Source organism: Kogia breviceps, chromosome 13 (genome assembly GCF_026419965.1).
Source record: "Kogia breviceps isolate mKogBre1 chromosome 13, mKogBre1 haplotype 1, whole genome shotgun sequence".
Classification (NCBI taxonomy): Eukaryota; Metazoa; Chordata; class Mammalia; order Artiodactyla; family Physeteridae; genus Kogia; species Kogia breviceps.
The window spans coordinates 1773347-1790980 of NC_081322.1; the positions used below are offsets into that span (position 1 = coordinate 1773347).

The 17634-nt window shown below is 35.0% G+C and overlaps 1 protein-coding gene across 7 annotated transcripts in view; it reads left to right on the forward strand.

The window, feature by feature from the left end:
* Positions 1-17634, forward strand: part of IBTK (inhibitor of Bruton tyrosine kinase) — a 98704-nt gene that overhangs the window by 22232 nt on the left and 58838 nt on the right. For 5 of the 7 annotated variants that reach the window (XR_010836156.1, XR_010836157.1, XM_059083740.2 and 2 more), the window contains exons 7-16: positions 967-1084; positions 1174-1354; positions 3362-3485; positions 5811-5988; positions 8754-8931; positions 10065-10664; positions 11592-11678; positions 12515-12597; positions 12677-12714; positions 13148-13244. Coding sequence is in view for 5 of the 7 variants with exons in the window: in XM_059083740.2 (XP_058939723.1) it covers positions 967-1084; positions 1174-1354; positions 3362-3485; positions 5811-5988; positions 8754-8931; positions 10065-10664; positions 11592-11678; positions 12515-12597; positions 12677-12714; positions 13148-13244 (1684 nt within the window). In the remaining 2 variants the exon portion in view is untranslated. The remainder of the gene's footprint in view (positions 1-966; positions 1085-1173; positions 1355-3361; positions 3486-5810; positions 5989-8753; positions 8932-10064; positions 10665-11591; positions 11679-12514; positions 12598-12676; positions 12715-13147; positions 13245-17634) is intronic. The other 2 variants (XM_059083741.2, XM_059083743.2) reach the window with 1 other exon arrangement.

Below are 17634 nucleotides of genomic sequence, written 5' to 3' on the forward strand. Positions count from 1 at the left end.
GGTGCTTTAAATAGATATGTTACTAGAATTATCACGTATAGCAAATGTGTTTTCACCTCTTAAGGTTTTGCCTTTTGGGTGTTAGACTTCTTCTCTGGTTTAATCCTCTGGACTTAAAATGACTATTAGATATACATTTTTAGTAATAAGCTTTAAAATCCAGTGCCTTTCCATCCTGGATGGCTAATGAATCAACAGGAATTCCTCCAAAATAATTAGAAGTAGTTTTCGATCTGTGGCACTTCTTAGGCCCGTTTTCCCCAGTCAGCTGTGGAATTTGTAGATCTTTGATCATTTTGCAGACTTCTTTACAAATGGTAGATTTTACTCCCATTTTTATTCGCATTGTGTGGCTACCGTGGAGCTCTGGGTTGATATGGACGTGGCCAGTATTCTTACGTGGGGGCAGCTGCGTACCCAGGAGCCATTTGGCAACGTGTAGGAACGTGCCTAGCTGTGGCGGCTGGGTGTCGGGCGGGAGTAGTGCTGCCGACGTCTAGTGGGCAGCGTCCAGGGGCGCTGCCAGACCTGCTGCGGTGCCCGGCGCAGTCCCCACAACGGACGGCCCGGCTGCGGCCGTCGGCAGCGTCGCTGTCGAGACACTCCGGACACGTCACATTTACAAGTACCACAGCTTTTAATGAGAATGCCTGTTTTGCATATTGCTTGTTAACAGAAGTTTAATGATTTGGTTTTTATACTGTGTCAGGTTTTTTTTTTTTTTTTTTTAACATGTTTAAACTGCTGACTGAAGGTGGCTGCGTCAAGATGTCTTGTCTTCTGAGAAGAGTTGGGGTCTCAGTATTAGTGCTGAGATCTGTCAGTGATGAATGCCATTAGTACTTGGAGGGGTTACTGGCAGCCGGTATGCCATAGATCTGCTACCCTGGTCTGCTGGATCTTGTGCAAAATTCTCTTAGTTCATAGGTACACCGTAAACTGAAGTCGTATTTGTCTTTTGAATAGATGCAAGCAAAATATCTGAAAGGGAGGACCATCACTGGAGTAGCGGCAGGCAGGTTTCACACGGTGCTATGGACGAGAGAAGCTGTTTACACCATGGGACTCAATGGTGGACAACTGGGTAAGAAGCCCGTGATGACAGTACCTGAAAAGTCAGTTGTATTCTCAAAACGGGTGTGTCGTGATTTGTTTCTTTGTGTCATCTTCTAGGGTATTTACTAGACCCCAATGGAGAAAAGTGTGTGACCGCTCCCCGTCAAGTCTCCGCCCTTCATCATAAGGACATCACTGTGTCTTTGGTTGCTGCTAGTGATGGGGCAACTGTCTGTGTCACCACAAAGGGAGATATTTACTTACTTGCAGACTATCAGTGCAAGAAGATGGCTTCTAAGTATGTGTATTTTTGTGAAAGAAACATACTTTAATAATAATTCAGCTCTTCCAGCAAATATCTGAGTATCAGCTTTATGCATTCTCTGAAATGTCAAATGGAGAAAACTGAACGGTGGGAAAGTCAGGAGTTTTTGCCTTTGAATAATCTCAGTCTTTCGGCAAACATCCAGTAAATACATATGAAAGTTCTTTGTAGGCTGTAAAACAGTGTTTCTGAATTATGATAACATATGGTTAAATATGACCTATAAGTTTCCCTCTTTTATGCTTCAGGTGCACAGAACTAGATGAATCATAATTCTTGTTTTGTGACACTATCATCATGGGTTCACGTGTAGCCTTTTATATAGTATACACTTATTTATTTTAAAAAAATAATCATATTCTGTGGACCCTCTGCTCCGTCCTTGTATTTATACCTAAATGGTGTATTTTCTTATCTTTGTATCTGTATAGCCAGTTGTTATCTGTTTTGGTAACGTGCAGTAAACAAGCAGTTGGCTGTCTAGTCAAAAAGTCAGTTCAAGGAGGGAATTATAAAACTACGACGGGTCTACCAACCGGAGTTCTCTGTTTTTTGTGCATAAACCATACTTACAATACTTCTAATGTATTACCTGTCACTTCATTTTGAATGATTTAAGGAGCAGGTGCTTAAAAACAGGTGTGAAGTAAGTTGAGGGCAGAAGCCTATATTTTTTATACATTTTCAGTATTTTATATAGTTGGTTAAACCATATCTGATTTGACAGCCGTTTTTTGCTTGTCGTATTTATTGTGTCATTTTAAAGTATTCAGCTTTTATAGAAGGTGTTCTTTTCAGACTAATATTTCATTGGTTTACATAATATTTCGTTATAACTGTAGTAATAAATATAAGTAGAGAAATAGATCTTTGAGCAGATACAATAGCTCAGTTAGTAGAAGCAGGAGTGTGTAGGAATTCTAGAGAGTAGCTCTCCAACTTTTAAAGTAATCAGGGATTTGAATTGAAATGCAACAGAATGTGCTATTGCTAATGTCAGTGAGATGGTAACTTCATGAACAGATACCAACTATGAGGTTAGCTCATGAGCAGATGTCAACCATCAACATATACAACTTACCTTCTGTGTGTAACAACTGGAAGGTCATCAATTGTAGGTCCTGTTTCAGTTATAAAAACATGAAAATGTGAACATACATGTTTCTTAGAACTGACTATGTAGGTTTCTTTCTGAGCATGAGATGATTTGTGGAATGTTAGGTTTTGTTTTTACTTTACATTTATAAAATTTGCCCTGATAACATTAAAATTACATAAATATAAGTTACATCCAAGTTTTCACTAAGAAAATTCTCTTGTTACAGCTGGTTACAACATCGTAATTTTGAGAAGAAAAACATTAAACAACAAAAAAAAAATAAAAGAAAGAAAGAAAAACATTTTAAAATGTGGGTAAAATATCTGAAAGGGAGGATAGTCATTGGAGTAACAGCAGGCAGGTTTCACACAGTGATGCTATAGGTACATCACGTGTGTTGTAGATGTCATGAAATGTATAATGAATTGGCTAGTGGGTGAGTTATTACATTAGCAATACTAATGATTTTTATGGTAGGTGTGTCTATTTAAAGTTGTTCATGTTTGAAATTAAGGATTTCTGTTTTGAGGTTTAAATTTTTTCCTGTTAAAATGCAGATACATTTAGGAGCTTTTAGCCTTATCAGTTATTTAATCTAGAGAGAATGTGTGTACATGAGCAAGTGAGGTTTTAGATATTTAATGTGTGTATCTGGATACGTAGAGACTTTTGGGGAGGGAAGGACTTGCCATACATAGAAAGAAATGGTCATTGTGTAGGGGAAACTCATAAAAGGAGGGACTAAGGATACCAAAGGCCACATCATCTCACCTCCACCTTTCACAGTAATCATCCTAAATTAGTGTTTGAATAGTCGTTTCTTTAAAATTGATTGTATATTTTAGAGAATATGTTAATATAGAATTTTTTTTTTCACCCAGACAACTAAATGTGAAAAAGGTTCTTGTATCTGGGGGGCATATGGAATACAAAGTTGATCCTGAACATCTGAAAGAAAATGGGGGTGAAAAAATTTGCATTCTTGCAATGGATGGAGCTGGAAGGGTGAGTATATATTTATACAAAAGCATAGTAAGCTTGTTCTCAGGTGATAGCTGTAGGAGACGGGATAATGTAAAACTGTATTGCTATGATAGTGATGATTCCTGTTGACTTTTGTTTCCCTACTTCCTTTTGATGTCTAGTACTAATTATTGGTAGTTGGCAGCTGGTATTTCAAAGAAAGTATGATGACATTTAACTGATGTTGCATAGTACTGCCTTGTTAAACTGTAGTTTAAAGTTTCATTTATTGTGCTTAAAATGGAAGTAAGGGGTTTTGATAGTTTATTTGATATATACACTGAGTACTGAAAAATGGTATTGAATTGCATAGATATGAGATAGATAACTATTCTTAAAAAAAGTAAAAAGCTAAGCTGGCAATATTAAAAATACATAATTGGAAATTTTCTCTCAAATTTGGTTTTAAACAAATGTACACATAATATATGCAGAGATCATAACTATCATATAGAAAATGTAATGTATTTCTAGATCACTATATAAAGAATCTCTGGGACTTCCCTGGCAGTCCAGTGGTTAAGGCTCCATACTCCCAATGCAGGGGCCACGGGTTCAATCCCTGGTCGGGGAACTAAGATTCCGCATGCTGCACAGTGCAGCCAAAAAAAAAAAAAAACCTCTCTTACCTCTTTTCATTTAAATAAATAGAGTTCTAATTTTTTTTTTTTTTTTTTTTTTGCGGTATGCGGGCCTCTAACTGCTGTGGCCTCTCCCGTTGCGGAGCGCAGGCTCCGGACGCGCAGTGAGCAGCGGCCATGGCTCACGGGCCCAGCCGCTCCGCGGCACGTGGGATCTTCCCGGACCGGGGCACGAACCCGCGTCCCCTACATCGGCAGGCGGACTCTAAACCACTGCGCCACCAGGGAAGCCCCATTTAACTTTATATCACATTTATATAGCACCCGTTGCGGAGCACAGACTCCGGACGCGCAGGCTCAGCGGCCGTGGCTCACGGGCCCAGCCGCTCCGCGGCACGTGGGATCTTCCCGGACCGGGGCACGAACCCGTGTCCCCTGCATCGGCAGGCGGACTCTCAACCACTGCGCCACCAGGGAAGCCCTAGAGTTCTATTTTTTATTCCTCTGATAAAATTGTCAATTAAAAAATACGTATTATACATTAGAAACACTGAAAAAACTTTGCAGTGTGACTGGAAAAACACAGATGGCTTTCTGCTTTTCGTTTATAAAATAAAAACATACAAGTGTTTTCTGAGGTTTTATAAAGTGCTATAAAGATTGAAATTTTAGAAGTTGAAGAATTCATCATAAAGCTCCACCTGCTGGTACCATTACAGGTGTAAATCTACTGTGGTTGATCATTTTATTTGAGGGAACTATATTTAAGAATTAGAGATCTAATTTGTACTAAAAGCAGGAAGCAGAGGCATGGAATTGCATTTAAAAAGTTGAATATAAAAACATTTGACTTCGGGATTTATTTAATTTACATTAATAGGGATCTAGCTTGTTTATACATGTGGATATTTACTTCCTGTAAAATTAATTACTTTCCTGTAAAAATGACAACCAAGCTCTGATGGAATCAGCTAATCAATATAGTCTACTTTTTGTGTACATAACTTTTGAGTGACCTTGGCAGGTACCATTCTGTGCTTTAGGTTTTTTAATTATGAGGGGATTGAGCTTTTAAAGATCAGCAGTATTAATAGCTCAAATGAAATGATACTTGGAATACCAATCTGTGAAGCAGATAAAAGGGTTGCTCTCTGGATAGAGCTGGATTGGGAAGCCCAGCCCCCTGCCTCTCGTCGTTCTCCATCCCTGAGCAGCAGCCCCTGAGCCATTTCTCAGGAACACGAAGGTTTGCAGAACCACGTGGAAGCCATTGAATTCTATGATTTTTTTTGTCTCTGAGACTTTGTTTTACTTGAGTTATGCAGACATCTCTATTTTTTCCCCCTTGAGAGTAAAGTTTGGATTTTCATAGGGTGGTTTACATTCTTGTAAATACTACACCAAGTCTGTGACATTCCAAGTTTTAGCATTAAGATTTTTGTTTTTCTTTCCATTGTATGTTTGCCCCAAACAAGTAACAGTGAAAATTACTTCTTAAGAGGAGTGTCTTTAAAGCATCTTTAATGATTCATGTTAGCTTAATGTATTTTCTGAAAGACACACCATCTTGACTTTTATAATGTTTTATCTTTTACTATGAAAGAATGAACATTGAAACATACTAATCAGAGCTTTTAATTTTGGAGATAATAACGCTTGATTTCATGTTTTGGTTGTTCAGATGCTATATTGCTTTCTATTCCACTGTAATTTGGTTTTATCTTAGGTATTTTGCTGGAGATCAGTCACCAGTTCTCTGAAGCAGTGTCGATGGGCCTATCCACGCCAAGTCTTCATTTCTGATATTGCTTTAAGTAGAAATGAAATTCTGTTTGTCACAAGAGATGGAGAGGGATTTAGAGGGAAATGGTTTGAAGAAAAAAGAAAGAGTTCTGAAAAGAAAGGTTAGTTCATATATGTGAATGGCATACCTTTAGCTAACACTTAATTTTATAAGTATTTATCATTAGATTTAACTGACAGTTATTAGGTTTTACGCCTATATCTCTTCTTTAGATTTTGGTTGTGTGTATGCAGGTAAACAAAGGGAATTCAATCCACTTAAATCCGGAGTTTTCAACCTTTTAGTATGCCCTGAGGTCATGGTACATTCCCATCAGTAACAGAGGCACATTAGTCTCTAGCCTTGGCTCTAGGGGCAGGGATATATAAAGTTAAAAAAAAAAAAAAAAACTTCCCAGATGGATTTGAACCATCTTCCAAGCTCCTTTTTTTTTCTCTCCCCAAACTGAGCATTGAGTGGCTTATGCTTTGGGTTTTTTTGTTTTTCTACATGTTTGAACTATAAAATTAAACTTTTACAAAGTATCTTAGGACTTAGAGGAAAATTACAGGAAGAATATGTTCATGAGAACATTAAAATTCATTGAGAATTTTAAAAAGTACAGGTTTTATTAAACAGTTGCTGAATAATTGGAGATAAGTTTTATTCATTCCTTGATGAATATAAAGGAGAGCTTTAATTAAGATGCTGCTGTTGAAAATAGAAGTCATTCATTACATTAAATAGTTCATTCTTAATTATCTGATTATAAATTTACAAACTTGTGGGTTAACATTGGTTTTTAACTTAGGTTAGCAGCTTTTTTCTTTCATCCGTAATTAGTAATCTGTTGATTTTTTTTTTTCCTTTCAGAAAAATTTGAATTCATTTACCTCTTTACATCTCATTGCTCCCACCCTAGCCCAAGTCATCACATGACTGACTGCCAAAAATAAGCTTTCTTATTTCCACTCTTGCTTCTTTTTATCTATTCTCTTACCAGAGTGAGCTTTTAAGCTCTGATCCTAATATTCCTGTGTTTAAAAACTCTGATGGTTTCCTCACTTCCTGAACATGGCCTACAAGGCTCGTGCTCTGACCCTTGTCTGCATCTCTGAACTCCTCTTGAGTTCTCTCCCTCTCACTTACCACTCTTCAGAGACACTGACCTTCAGGTTTTCAGTCTTGTCCAGCTATGATTAGTCCCAGGACCTTTCCTAATTTTTCACGTCTCAGCTTAATTTTTACTTCATCAGAGATGTTTTTACTGATTCCTTAATCTAAACTTAGTAACCCTGTTTTACTTTTAATACTCTTTGTATTTTCATCATGCATCGTATTTTTACTTGTTTTTATGTATTTATCTTTGTGATTAATTTTTCTAATGCTGGTCTCCTGTCAAATTATAAGATGGTAAGGACCATGATATAAGGTCTGTAGATCCTTATAGAGGAATCAGAGGCTCCTCTGTATTACTTAGCATTCAGCGCATTTCCTGACACGTAGTAGTCCCTCATTAAGTCATCTATTGAATAAATAAATCAGTTATTATATGCTAAAAGATATATAAAGAACATGTATAATTACTCAGGAAGTTATAAACATATTCTTCAAAATTATAAAGCCACAAAGGAATGATTTTTGGGTAGTTTATTGAGTTGTCATATTTTACTTCTTTATAGATTACACAAACCTGTAAACATTTAAGGTATATTTACTATGTGCCGGATATAGGGCTAGGTTTTAATGATACAAAAATATATGACAGGCCCCTGTTCTCAGACACTTATGAGTTTGTAGGGGCAATAGACACGTATATAAATATTTGTAGTTCAGGGAGACAAATACTAATGTGCACATAATAAGTTTTTTGAGAGTATAGAAATTAGAATAACTGAGTGTCAGGGAAGATTAGCAAGCCCTGTGAGGCTGAAATAGAGTGAATTTTTGAGAGAGTAACCAGAATGCCCGTTCGACTTGTAAGTGTTGGAAGTCCTCAGAATTGTGTCTTAGTCATATTTAGTGGTCTAAAACTGAATTCTCTTCTCATGCTCATGTATCTGCTTTTCAGTGTTTCTAAGTAAGTGGTTCTCTTTCACACTCCATATTCACTCACCCTCTACATCCCATTGGTCACCAAGTTTTGTCACTTCCATTTCAAATATTTTTGAAATCTTCACTTTCTCTAGTTTCATTGCTACAACCTCAGTCTATAGTGTTCATTCTTTTTCTGGACTCTTGGTTTCCTAAATGATCTCTTTGTCTTTATTTTTATTTACTTTAAACGTTTTTCATACTACAGTCAGAATCATTTCTTTGCGTGCACATTTCATATATTTTTAAAATAGCCTTGATCTGACTTTTAATGATAAAATCATTTGTTTAATGTCTGCCTTCTCTGCTACATTGTGTACTTCAAGATGGTAGGGACATGCCTATCTTACAGGTTCACTACTGTATTACTAGGGATACGCTGCAAAGCACTTTATCACAGTAACACAGTGTGGTCACTCAGATATTTGCTGAATAAATGGAAGGAAGGGGGAGAAGAAGGGAGGGAGCAAATAAAATTTTTAATGGAAGCTGAGGAATTTTAAAAGGTAGTATAACATTGTATTTGCCTTTTAGACAGCTTTTGTTGCCGTGTGGAGGATAATATCATGAATAATTGAGAATTGAGCCACCAAAATTTCCTTTATAAGGCAACCAATATATAGGGTGTAAATTATGTTGAAGAGAGAGAGATGTAGTTCTTCAGAAGGACTTAATACAGACAAAAGATATTTCCATATTCTCCTAATTGTTTTTCTATTCTGTTTACTCCTAAATCATTGTAACAGTTTCAATAGAGCCTTGATTAATGGAAGTTTATTTTTTTCTTTTTAGCAGAGATTTTATCAAACCTTCATAATTCCTCACCAGATGTGTCTTGTGTCTCTGATATAAATAGTGCATATGAAAGAATTCGACTTGAGAAACTCACTTTTGCCCATAGAGCTGTTAGTGTCAGCACAGATCCAAGTGGATGCAACTTTGCAATCTTGCAGTCAGATCCTATAACAAGGTACTCTTGTATGTATTAAATTTCCTTTTTAGAAGGAACAGTCACTGGGTTTTCTGTTTTCAATAGCTCTTGGAACAAATTTAATTGAAGAGCTGTTGTCAGGTCTTGCAGAGACTTCAGACATATTGATACAGTCATGTTACCAGGTTAACTCAGGGGTGGAATTTGTTGTATTGGAAATGTTGAATGCTCCTTTTAGTTTGTAAACTGATATTTATTGAAAATATTGAAGATAATATGTACATATACACACAAAATTTATTCATATCTTTAGTACTTTGTGATGTACTCTAGGTTCTCAGATTCTGAGAAGTAGATTATAAATATTTGTTATGTAGTTTAGAAGAATTTCTGACCCTTGAATACAATGAGAAATGACAGAGGAAGAGGTAGTTTAGAGTCATCTGGAGGGCATTGTGAATCTCAGTGCAAATCTTCTGTCACGTTAGTACAGAGATGACAGGTTAAGATAAATATCAAGGGTCTTACTGAAGATGGACAAAGTCCTAGAGACGGGGTTGTAATTCCTCCTGCTTTGCCCAGGTCAGTCCCATATTTAGCACTGAAAGTCTATTCTCCCGGGAAACCCCTCAGTCCCAGGCTGACCAGGGGCGTTGGTCACCCTACCTAGGAGGGCAAAACGTAGATTGGGAAGGTGTGAATGCATGCTTACAGTACTGAAAGAACCAGGGTTGTGGACTGATGTATGTCTGTGTGTGTATTTATCTTTACTTCCTTAAGTTTCTAACCTATTCTGGGATCTGGGACCTGAAGTATTTACTCTTTTTGAATGTTTTTAGTGATACTTTTAATCATTTAAAAAATTTCTGTGAAACAGTCGTTCAAATTTGTATTCTAGTGTTTCCTTGTAGAAAGAAAACACTGCTTTCAAAGGAACACTTAATTCTTGTCAGTTTAGGGGAAAAATATATAAAGGAATAGAAAATATTTAAAGGGTGATAAAGTATCAAAGACTGTGAGCAATATTCTTATGTTATTGGAAATGCTAAGTTTAAAATTTTCTAAGTTTAATAAATAAAAAAGAAATTATACTTTAAAAGGAGAATTGGCTAGGGATGCTTTCTTTTTTTTCATTTTCTGGAAAGTAAAAATAATTTTTGTTTCATTTCTAGCCTTTATGAAATTCCAGCTGTGTCCTCATCTTCCTTTTTTGAAGAGTTTGGCAAACTGTTGAGGGAAACGGATGAAATGGACAACATCCATGATGTGACATTTCAAGTTGGCAATAGAATCTTCCCTGCACATAAATATATTTTGGCAGTGCGTTCTGACTTTTTCCAGAAGTTGTTTCTTTCAGATGGTACTACTTTAGACTTTATAGATGTTTACCGGAAAGATGAAGATTCTGCAGGGTGCCATCTCTTTGTGGTAGAGAAGGTTCATCCTGACTTGTTTGAATACCTTTTACAATTTATATACACAGATACTTGTGACTTTTTAACTCATGGCTTCAAACCAAGACTAAATTTAAACAAAAAACCAGAAGAATATCAGAGCACTCTGAATTGTCATTTGAATAAAATGAATTTCCATGAAGATAATCAGAAGTCAGCGTTTGAAGTTTACAAAAGTAATCAAGCTCATACAATTAGTGAAAAGCAGAAAAGCAAAACCAAATCTTCCAAAAAAGTAAAAAGTGTTGGGGAAGATGATCCTGTAAGAATGTTGCAAAATGTTGCAAAGAAATTTGGTTTCAGTAATTTGAGTAGTAGGTATGACTCCTTAATATCTGCTCATTGTGTCCTCCTTTTAGAAATTCTTTGTTGTTTTTTGTTTTGTTTTTTTTTTTTTTTTTGCTTTGATTTACTGCTGCTACTGCTCTTGCTTCTGTTCTTGGACCTGCTTCTCCTCCTCCCCTCCCTTCCCCCCTCATCTTCCTTCTCTTATTTTCTCTTTCCCTCAGTCTCCGTCTCCATCTCCTTTTCTCTCCACCTCCCCTTTATTTTTTGGATTTGTGTCTTTCTTTTCATGGACCTGTTTCTCCATTTTCTGCAAAAGCTATCTCTGGGATTCCCTGGATTAAAACATTAAAGGATCGATAGGAAGGCTGTTAGTGGGTTTGAACTTTCAGTAGTGTTTGTATAACAGGGATCTGGAGTGGCAGACAGTGTGGTATTCTGGAAACTCTTTGGAGTTAGAACTATACATGCCTCTTAGCTCTACTATGACTAGCTAGGGCAAATTTCTTATTTCCTTGAACCTCAGTTTCTCGGTATATAAAAGGGGAGGGATAATACTGACCTAATATTGTTGGTGTAGTTTGGTCATATAGCATGTATAAAGTGCCTAATACAGTATTTGTCATCTTATAAACCAGATTTTTTTGGAATTCTCTGTTTTTAAGGTATTTATATGGCCTGTGGCAGTATAACTTTAGTTGTGGGGCAGGAGCAAGGGAGGGTGGTATATCATGTTTTCTAACTGAAAACAGTGAAGGGCTTTATGCATAATGATGTTTAATATATTTTGAATATTAAGTATGATATTTCTTTATCACAGAATGGGGGTTAGTTGAGATACTCTTCCTGGTGATACAGATTATATAATTATGTTCAGATGTGGGCTAATTTGTTGGATTTTTGTTGTTCGTTTTGGTAGGGGAATATATTCACCAGTTGTTAATTTTTAATCCTTGATAGGTTAGAGGGAGTCCGATTTGAGAATGAAGAAATTAATGTCATTGCCAAGAAAACTGGTAATAAACCAAAGCTAAGTCAGAGAAAATGGTAAGTTAGGAAATGAAGATAAACTTTTCATCCCTAGATTTTGGGACCTAAGTGTGGGAATAGAGCTCTTTTTACTCATATGTGAAGCAAAATGTGTATGTGAATACCCTCTTACCTTTATTAGTCTTCTTTATTTCTGGAAATGTTGGAGAGCTGTTGAGGCAAATGGATGAAACTATTAACTGCTCAATAAGACATTGATACAGTTCATTTTTTTCTGATTACTTTCTAATGAAGAAAGGAATTTAAAAAATTTTTGGCCTGAATTTTGTATTTTTTTATAAGTAGGTAATGATGTTAACCCCCAAACCAATATAATTATGCCTCATCAGCATTATGAAGATTATTTCCTTTAGTATAATCTTTTTCTGTAATAGATATAGTATTCTAAATATGTTTATTATTAAAAGTTTTTGTTTTTAGGTATGTGTACTTGGTAGGTGAAAAGTCTTGGAGAGAAAAAACTGTGGCGGTATCTAGACTGTGCTTAGCACAGAATAGGTTGTACAAATAAGTGAATTAAAGATCTTTGACTATGATGTTACTTATTACACTGGGCCTGTATTGAAAAAGGAAAATAAAAAGCAAGACTTTGAATATTTATCTGTATTCAGTTCCCTTTACAAATATTATCTTTATTGTAAGGCCTTATTTTCCCTAAAGTGGAAAGAGATGAAGTACTTTATATGTATACCCTCAAGTTGTATATTCTCTGCCACTTTTAATTAGGAGAAAATCAAATGTTAAAACAAATCCTATAATGGATTTTCTTATTTCTTATTTGCTAAATATGTAAAGAAATTGCTCTTCAATTAAACTTTTTTTTTTTCTTCCAGTTCTTATTTATGTGATGTGACCATGAAATCAGTGGATGGAAAGGAATTTCCTTGTCATAAATGCGTTCTTTGTGCTAGACTTGGTAGGTACACTTTTGCTAGTTGTTGATTTATTTGTTTTGCTATTGTTTCACTATTCTTATTCAGTTTTTTTTCTTTCAGAATATTTTCATAGTATGCTGAGTAGCTCATGGATTGAGGTAAAGATTTAAATAGAACACATAGGCTGGTAGTTATACTTTATACTTTCGGGAAATTATATGCTAAAGAAATTTAAAAATATTTTAACTCAGTTTTTGCTTTGTATTCAACTTTATTTCTGCATAAGCCTGCTGGAAAATAGCAACATTCCAAAATGAAGATTGTTGCAAAAAAGTTACTTAAATCAATTCTCCATTCTTATTTGGACTTGTATTTGGAATACCATTTTGTTTTTTTCTCAATTTTTCTTGATTCTTTTTCATGTTACAAGGCATTTTAAAATTAAATATATCTCATTTTAGCTTTGCGTTTTATAAATGTTATGCTGTTTTGCATTGGATGTGATTCCTGTTAAAAGTTTTTCATACCAGTAACCTCAGTCAGATTGTATTAGTATTTTGTAGTTTAATTATTTTACTTTATTTTATTTAGGCTTCCAGTTGTGCAGCTCTGGAAATGCCAATACATTCTGACATACTGAAAGTTATTTTGGACTACCTCTATACTGATGAAGCTGTTGTGATAAAAGGTATTAATAAGAGTTAAGAACTTTCAGATATTTAAGATATAGTTAAAAATGATGAAATCACGTGAATCTTAATTTCTACTCTAATTGAAATAAGCCATCAACAGAGGCTTAAATTTAAAATAAGCAAATAAGGATGATTACTAATAGTATAGGAATGGAAAAGAAAATTTTTATTACCTATGTGCATATGTAAGACTTATTAATATTGGTTGAGATTAGATTTAACATTTCCATACCCAGCTACTTATATTAAGATGAGGACTCGACAGCAGGGAGTATAGTTTTGACAGTGTACAGAAGTTCTTTCTTGCCTGTTTTTCCCCTGTGCAAACATACCTGAAGTAAAATAAATAGACTAATAATTGAAGCGAAATTTATAAAGACAGTTCATTTGTATACTTTGTCAGGCAACACACCCATGTTTTATTTACCAGGTGTCTTTAGTCATAGAGTGGTATGCTTCTGTTTTCTGTTGTATGTTGATACCACATTTTCTTTATCCATTTGTTGATGGACATGTAGGCTGTTTCTATATTTTAACTATTGTGAATAATGCTGCAATGAACTTGGAAATGCAGGTATATTTTCAAGATCCTGATTTCAGTTCCTTTGGCTAAATACTCAGAAGTGGGATTGCTGTATCATGTGGTAGCTCTATTTTTAATTTTTTGAGGAACCTCCATACTGTTCTCCATAGTGGCTGCACCAATTTACATTCCCACCAACAGTGCACAAGGGTTCCCTTCCCTTTTCTCCCCATCTTCATCAACACCTGTTATCTTGGGTCTTTTTGATAATAGCCTTCCTAACAGGTATAAGGTGACATCTCACTGTGGTTTTGATTTTCATTTCCCTGATAAATAATGACATTGAGCACCTTCTCATTTACCTGTTGGCCATTTGTATGTCTTATTTGGACAAATGTCTATTAAGGTCTTTTGCCCATTAAAACATTTTTTTTATGTTTCTTTTTTAAAAATTTATATATTGTATTGGACCATAGTTGATTTACAATGTTGCGGGTTGTTTCAGGTGTACAGTAAAGTGAATCAGTTATACATATACATGTATCTATTCTTTTTCAAATTCTTTTCCCATTTAGGTTATTACAGAATATTGAGCAGAGTTCCCTGTGCTATATGTAGGTCCTTGTTTGTTATCTATTTTAAATATAGTAGTGTGTATATGTTAATCCTAAACTCCCAATTTATCTCTCCACACACCTTTCCCCTTTGGTAACTATAAGTTTGTTTTCTAAGTCTGTAATTTTTTTTTTTTTTTTGCTGTTGTATTTTTAGGAGTTCCTATATATTCTGGATATTAATCTCTTATCAGTTATGGTTTGCAAATATTTTCTCCCATTCCGAAGTTGCCTTTTTATTTTGTTGACTGCTTTGCTGTGCTTTTGGTTTCATGTAATACCACTTGTTTATTTTTGCTTTTGTTTCATGTTGTTTGGTGTCACATCTAAAAAATCATTGCCAAGACCAATGTCTGGGAGCTTTTCCCCTTTTTTCTTCTAGGAGTTTTATAGTTTCAGATCTTAGATTCAAGTCTTTAATCCACTTTGAGTTGATTTTTGTGTATGGTGTAAGATGTGGGTCCAATTTCATTGTTTTGCATGTGGATGTTAAGTTTTTCTAATACCCTTTATTGAAGAGACTGTCTTTTCCCCATTTTGTATTCTTGACACCCTTGTCAAAGATTAATTGGCTGTATATATGAGGGTTTATTTCTGTGCTCTGTATTCTGTCTCATTGGTCTACATGTCTGTTTTTATGGCAGTATGTTACAGTGTTGTTTAGTGTAGCTTTGTAATAGGATTTGGAAATCAGGAAATGTGATGCCTCCATCTTTGTTGTACATTTTCAATAGTGCTTTGGCTATTTACGGTCTTTTATGGTTCCGTATGAATTTTAGGATTACTTTTTCTACTTCTGTGAAAGATGCCATTGGAATTTTTATAGGATTTCATTGAATATGTAGATTGCTTTGGGTAGAATGGGCATTTTAACAATATCAATTCTTCCAGTCCATGAACATGGGATATCTTTCCATTTATTCATACCTTCTTTAATTTCTTGTCTCAGTGTTTCATAGTTTTTGGTGTGCAGATCTTTCACCTCCTTGGTTCAGTTTATTCCCAAGTCTTTTTTTCTTTGTGATGCGATTGTGCATGGGATTGTTTCCTTAATTTCTCTTTCTGTTAGCTCATTGTTAGCATATAGAAATGCAACAGTTTCTGTTAGCTCATTGTTAGCATATAGAAATGCAACAGATTTTTGTGTATTGATTTTGTACCCTGTAACTTTATTCTTTCATTATTTTTAAGAGTACTTTGGTGACATCTTCAGGGTTTTCTATGTATACTGTCATGTCATCTGCAAACAATGACAGTTTACTACTTCTTTTTCAATTTGGATTCCTTCTATTTCTTGTCTCATTGCTGTGACTAGGACTTCCAATACTGTGTTGAATAAACGTGGTGAGGGTGTGCATCCTTGTCTTGTTCCTGATCTTAGGTGAATGCTTTTAGGTTTTTACTGTTGAATATGATGTTAGCTTTAGGCTTGTCATATATGGCCTTTATTGTGTTGAGGTACATTCCTTATATACCTAATTTCTTGAAAATTTTTATTATGAATGTATGTTGAATTTTGTCATATTCATTTTCTGCAGCTGTTGAGATGATCATATGATTTTCAGCCTGTTCTGTTAATGTGTTTATTGATTTGCACATGTTGAACTATCCTTGCATCACAGGTGTAAATCCCACTCAATCATGGTGTATGATCCTTTTAATATGCTGTTTAATTTGGTTTACTGGTGTTTTATTGAGGATATTTATATGCATGTTAATCAGGGATATTGTTCTGTAATTTTCTTTTCTTGTAGTGAACTTGTCTGCCTTTGGTATCAGGATAATGCTGGCCTCATAAAATGAGTTTGGAAGTTTTCCTTCCTATTCAGTTTTTGGGATGAGTTTAAGAAGGATTGAGGTTAATGTTTCTTTAAATATTTGGTAGAATTCACCTGTGAAGCTTTCTAGTTTTGGGCTTTACTTATTTTGGAGACTTCTGATTATTGATTCAATCTCCTTACTGTGTTATTGGTCTGTTCAGATTTTCTATTTCTACATGATTTAATTTTGGTACGTTTCTAGGAACTGATCCATTTCTTCTAGATTATCCAATTCATTAGCATATAGTTCATAGTAGTCTTTTATGATTGTTTGTATTTCTGCGATATCACTGGTAATGTTTCCTCTTTCATTTACAATTATTTATTTGAGTCTTCTTTTTTCTTAGTCTACTTAAAGGTGTGTTAATTTTATCTTTTCAAATAACCAACTCTTAGTTTAATTAGTCCTTTCTATTGTTTTACTAGTGTCTGGTTCATTGATTCCTGCTCTGTGTGTATTATTTCCTTTCTCCTTCTAACTTTGGGCTCTGATTTTTCTTTTTATAGTTCTTTGTTGTGTAAAAACCTTAAGGTTGTTCTTTTGCGATCTTTCTTTTTAAGACATTTAAGGCATACGTGTTTCTTAGAACTTATTTTGTTTAATCCTATAGGTTTTGATACGTTGTGTTTCCCATTTTCCTTTGTCTCAAGATATTTTTTTGCTTTCTCTTTGATTTCTTCTTTGACATATTGGTTGTTCAGGACTGTATTGTTTAATTTCCACATATTTGTGAATTTTCCAGTTTTCCTCCTGTTTTTCTGATGTTATACCATTGTGGTTGGTAGAGAAGATACTTGGTATGATTTCAGTCTTCTTAAATGGTTAAGACGTGTTTTGTGGCCTCACATATTGTCTATTTGGTAGAATGTTTTGTGTACACTTGAGAAGAATGTATATTTTGCTGTTGTTGGATGGAATGTTCTCTGTATGTTTGTTAGGGCCATTTGGCGTGTATTGTTGGTCAGGTCTGCTGTTTCCTTATTGATTTTCTGTGTGGATTATCTATTCCTGTTGAATATGGAGTATTGAAGTCCTCTATTGTTGTACTGATGTCTATTTATGCCTTCAGCTCTTTTACTGTTTCCTTTATATATTTACGTGCTTCAACTGTATGTCTATAACAATTGTTATATCTTATTGATGTATTGACCCCTGTATCATTATATACTGACCTCTTTGTCTCATGTGACTATTTTTGACTTAAAGCCTATTTTGTGTGATAGAAGTATGCCCACCCCCCGTTACCATTTGCATTGAGTATATGTTTTCATCCTGTCACTCTCAGCCTGTGTGTGTCCTTAAAGGTAAAATAATTTTCTTGTAGGCAGCATATAGTTGTACCTTGTTTTTTAATCTATTCAACTACTTTGCTTTTGATTGGAGAATTTAATCCATTTACATTTAAAGTAATTATTGGTGGGTAAGGAT